This window comes from Anarrhichthys ocellatus, unplaced genomic scaffold (assembly GCF_004355925.1).
Source record: "Anarrhichthys ocellatus isolate YVR2014 unplaced genomic scaffold, GSC_Weel_1.0 scaffold93, whole genome shotgun sequence".
Classification (NCBI taxonomy): domain Eukaryota; kingdom Metazoa; phylum Chordata; class Actinopteri; order Perciformes; family Anarhichadidae; genus Anarrhichthys; species Anarrhichthys ocellatus.
The window spans coordinates 273804-277295 of NW_022280123.1; the positions used below are offsets into that span (position 1 = coordinate 273804).

A 3492-nucleotide genomic window follows, 5' to 3' on the forward strand; every position below is an offset into this window, starting at 1 on the left:
CACACACACACACACACACACACACACACACACACACACACACACACCAGTCTAGTGGGTCGTTCTTCATGCGGAGGTTGTCTCGGGGAAAGTAACCGGGCGGGTAGCGCAGGTTGTGGTACTGGTCCCACAGCACCCTCTTGCTGCGCGGGGGGGTTGGCACGATCTTCACCTTGATGGGCAGTTTGACCGTGGAGGTCATCTCGCTGCCCGCCTCAGACTGCAAGGGGTGAAAGGTCATGAAGGTGAACGGGTTGGAACTGAAGAGGAGTATCGAATCACACAATAAAGATACTCTAGAACTAGAACTTTAATCACAAAACTACATCCACATATGGAGGTATGCTGATCTTGAATACATTAATAATAATCAGTAAGCCACATGTTGCCACTGAAGGTGCTTGAAAAATAGTTAGCTAAAAGTAACAGATACATGGTTTAACTAGATAAACAAAAGGATAAAAGTTATTTATGAGCAGCAGCGCAAACGTGACGAAACCAGGAAAAAGAAGACTTTAAAAGCTGCTTAGAATTCGGAGGTCAGGTGTTGCCGCGGTGACTCACGGCGTTCTCTGCAGGCGAGGCCACCGTGACCATCACGTGACCTTGAGCGATCCCTTCCCACGACGCCGCTTTCTTGGCCACGGAGATGGACACGGCGAGGTAGCCGGCCCACGGCCACAGCACAGGCGAGTAGGAGACGGCCACGTCGATGTGGTCGCCGTTCTGAGGGAGGTATGGCTGCCAGATGGGCTGAGCGGGAGGGGGAGAACATCTTTAGAGGCGAGTTAAGGATGGGACTCGTCCTTCACTCGTCCTCTTAACAGAACTTGAGGAAGTAACATTCAGTTGTTTGTAGAGAAAATATTTCTGTTGATCCGTGTAGTTTTGTGCGTTCACCTTGTCGACAATCCTGCCAGTGACACCCATTCCGTTGAGAATGGTGACGTTGACGATGGTGGGCATCCCTCCGTAGTAGATGGGCTGAGAGCAGTACGGCCACATGTACGGAGACTCCGTCAGGTCGATGTAGCTGGGAGAAAGACTGGCGGGAGACGAGGACGGGAGAGGATACTGTAGAACTTGGTTTTTACTGAAACTAACCTGTGACTAAAACAAATGTGTGGGAATAAACTGCAGAGAAATTACTTTTATAGCAGGATTTCCACCAATGTGTCTTTGTATGTAGAAATAAAATAAAATAAATAAAGCTCCTGAAACAGCATTTACACAGACAGACATCCAAAACTCTCCATTGAATCATACGTTACATCCATCTTATCTAGATCTGTTTTCTGCATTAAAATGTCTACATGTATGCATGTATATACGGACACAGTTAGGTCTGTGTAGCTGAGGAACAGACCTGGGGCCTGTTGTTACGTGTGTGCAGGTTGCTCTTTCAGGATGTACCTGGCCTGAGGCTTGTAGCTGTTGAGGATCTGGTAGGCTCTGATCAGGTCTAGCTTCCCGTGGCCCTGCTCGAACATGTTGACCCCCGGCAGCCTGCGGGCCGAGGCGATGAGAGCCTGCTTCATGGAGGCTGGGTTCACCAACTCCCTGTTCAGGACGGTGCTGGAGGACAGAATAAGACTGGGTCAGTTTGTATCCGCGAGCAGGCTGGTGTCAGATTACACAGCTTTTTTAAAATTCAAAACAGAGCTATAGGAAAGAGGAGGGATGGGCTGGGATGGGCTGGCGTGTGTGTGTGTGTGTGTCATTCTCCTGGGAGAAAGGAGGAGGTGGCTGTTCTCATTGAGGGTGGTGTGATGTTTAACCCAGCAACTTGAGCTCACAAAATGGGCTCAGTTACCGCTCTGTAACGAGAGGGCTTTCACCATGTCGGCTAACATCTCCTTCCTCTGGGACACATTTCACTGCCCGCTCATGTTCAGGATTACAGCACAAGACATCATTACACCACATCAGGCTAAAGAAAAAACACACCCTGCATGTATCCTGAGGTGTCTAACTCAAAACAGTTTGGATGCTTTTCAATTTAAATATTCAGCATTTGAATCTTAGGAACCCCACTCGAGTGTGGAGAGCTGTCCTCGCCGGTCCTCCCATTCATTCCAATGTAGATGGTGTGTTTTGCAGGTATATAGTCATAAATCAACGTATTGGAAAAAATTACAAAATAAATTGTCAGGTGAAAACAACATGTACTGATGAAGATGCTCGAGGGAAATTTAAACGATGATCAAAGTCAGCAGGATAAATCATTGTAACTCAGCGGTTTAATGTCTCGCCAGAAAAATATTAATCAAATCAAACCAGTAACAGCTGCAACTTAACAACTTACCTTGAGGTAAGAATCCCCTAAAAGACCCCCCAGATGAACACAGACACAACAACAGTTTCTAGCAAACATCAAACTCCTGTCACTCCATGACATCATAGGCCGGTTGACGACACTGACCTCGCTAGGAGAGTGACGGCGCCGGCCACCACGGGGGACGCCACGCTGGTGCCGGACAGAGAGCGACAGCCCTCCTTCATCCCCGACCCCCGGACGCCAGAACCGTAGGTGACGATGTCGGGCTTCACCCTGCCGTAGCCCCCCGGCAGCTCCTGCGCAGAGATCATGAGATGATGAGAGGCAATTTAAAGCCACTATACAACTCTCACATGCCACACAACGTCAACAAACAGAAAAGGCAGAGACAAAGAGCAAGGGGCTGAGCAGAAAGTCAATAAAATGACTAGGAAATAAGAGGGCAGGACGAAAACAGCTCTTTAAAAAGGCTGCATTTTGAAATGTTTCTGATGTTTTCGGGTTGGAGGGCTGAGTGGGTGAGAGAGTGAGTGCTGTCTGCTCCTCCTGCCCTCTTCATGGCTGGCTGACAGCAGTTGAGGGGGCTGAGGGACTGACTGGATCACAGAAAGTCTTAATCAGATCCCAAAGCAGATGTCTGCTTTTGGCTATGACTGATAAAAAGTAATGTGTGTGTGTGCGCGCGAGAACAGCTGATGGGATATGGATGAGAGATCAGGAGCTTACATTATGGTTCACTAGCTTATAAAGCAGAGGGTAGATGTCTGCGTGAGACAGCAAGTGTGTGTGTGTGTGTGTTCCTGGAGTAGCTCACCCAGGTGGTCATGCCTCTGGAGGAAAACCGAGCGATGTTGTCCTCAAAGTCGATCCCCCCGACCCCAATCACATCCATCTGGTCTGCTGGGTTGTTCAGGGTGCTGGGGGGGGGGACGACTTAAGTTTAATTAATTTACTTAAGAAGGAAAGGTTCACAGTTCCAGCTCATGAGAGAGCAGAAAAGAGTCTCTCTTTCCTATTTTGTACTTCTAATGGTCTTTTATAGACGTGTCAGCAGATGTTCAGCAGGGTCATAAAACGCAGTTGGCCAGGGGGGTCATTTGGGTAAATAAGGGGGTCAAAGTGGTGCATAGGAAGTAAGCATTTTCATGCAAATAAACAAGGATTTCATTAAACAACAAGAGAAAAAAAATCTTACACAATGAGAACATTTAAAA

General features: G+C 48.0%; 1 protein-coding gene across 3 annotated transcripts in view; it reads right to left on the reverse strand.

Annotated features, from left to right (window-relative positions):
• Positions 1–3492, reverse strand: part of mbtps1 (membrane-bound transcription factor peptidase, site 1) — a 41907-nt gene that overhangs the window by 4790 nt on the left and 33625 nt on the right. For all 3 annotated transcript variants that reach the window (XM_031875669.1, XM_031875671.1, XM_031875672.1), the window contains 6 exons: positions 3093–3195; positions 2423–2574; positions 1414–1575; positions 901–1045; positions 565–753; positions 48–220 (listed from right to left, as the gene is read on the reverse strand). In XM_031875669.1, coding sequence (XP_031731529.1) covers positions 48–220; positions 565–753; positions 901–1045; positions 1414–1575; positions 2423–2574; positions 3093–3195 — 924 coding nt within the window. The remainder of the gene's footprint in view (positions 1–47; positions 221–564; positions 754–900; positions 1046–1413; positions 1576–2422; positions 2575–3092; positions 3196–3492) is intronic.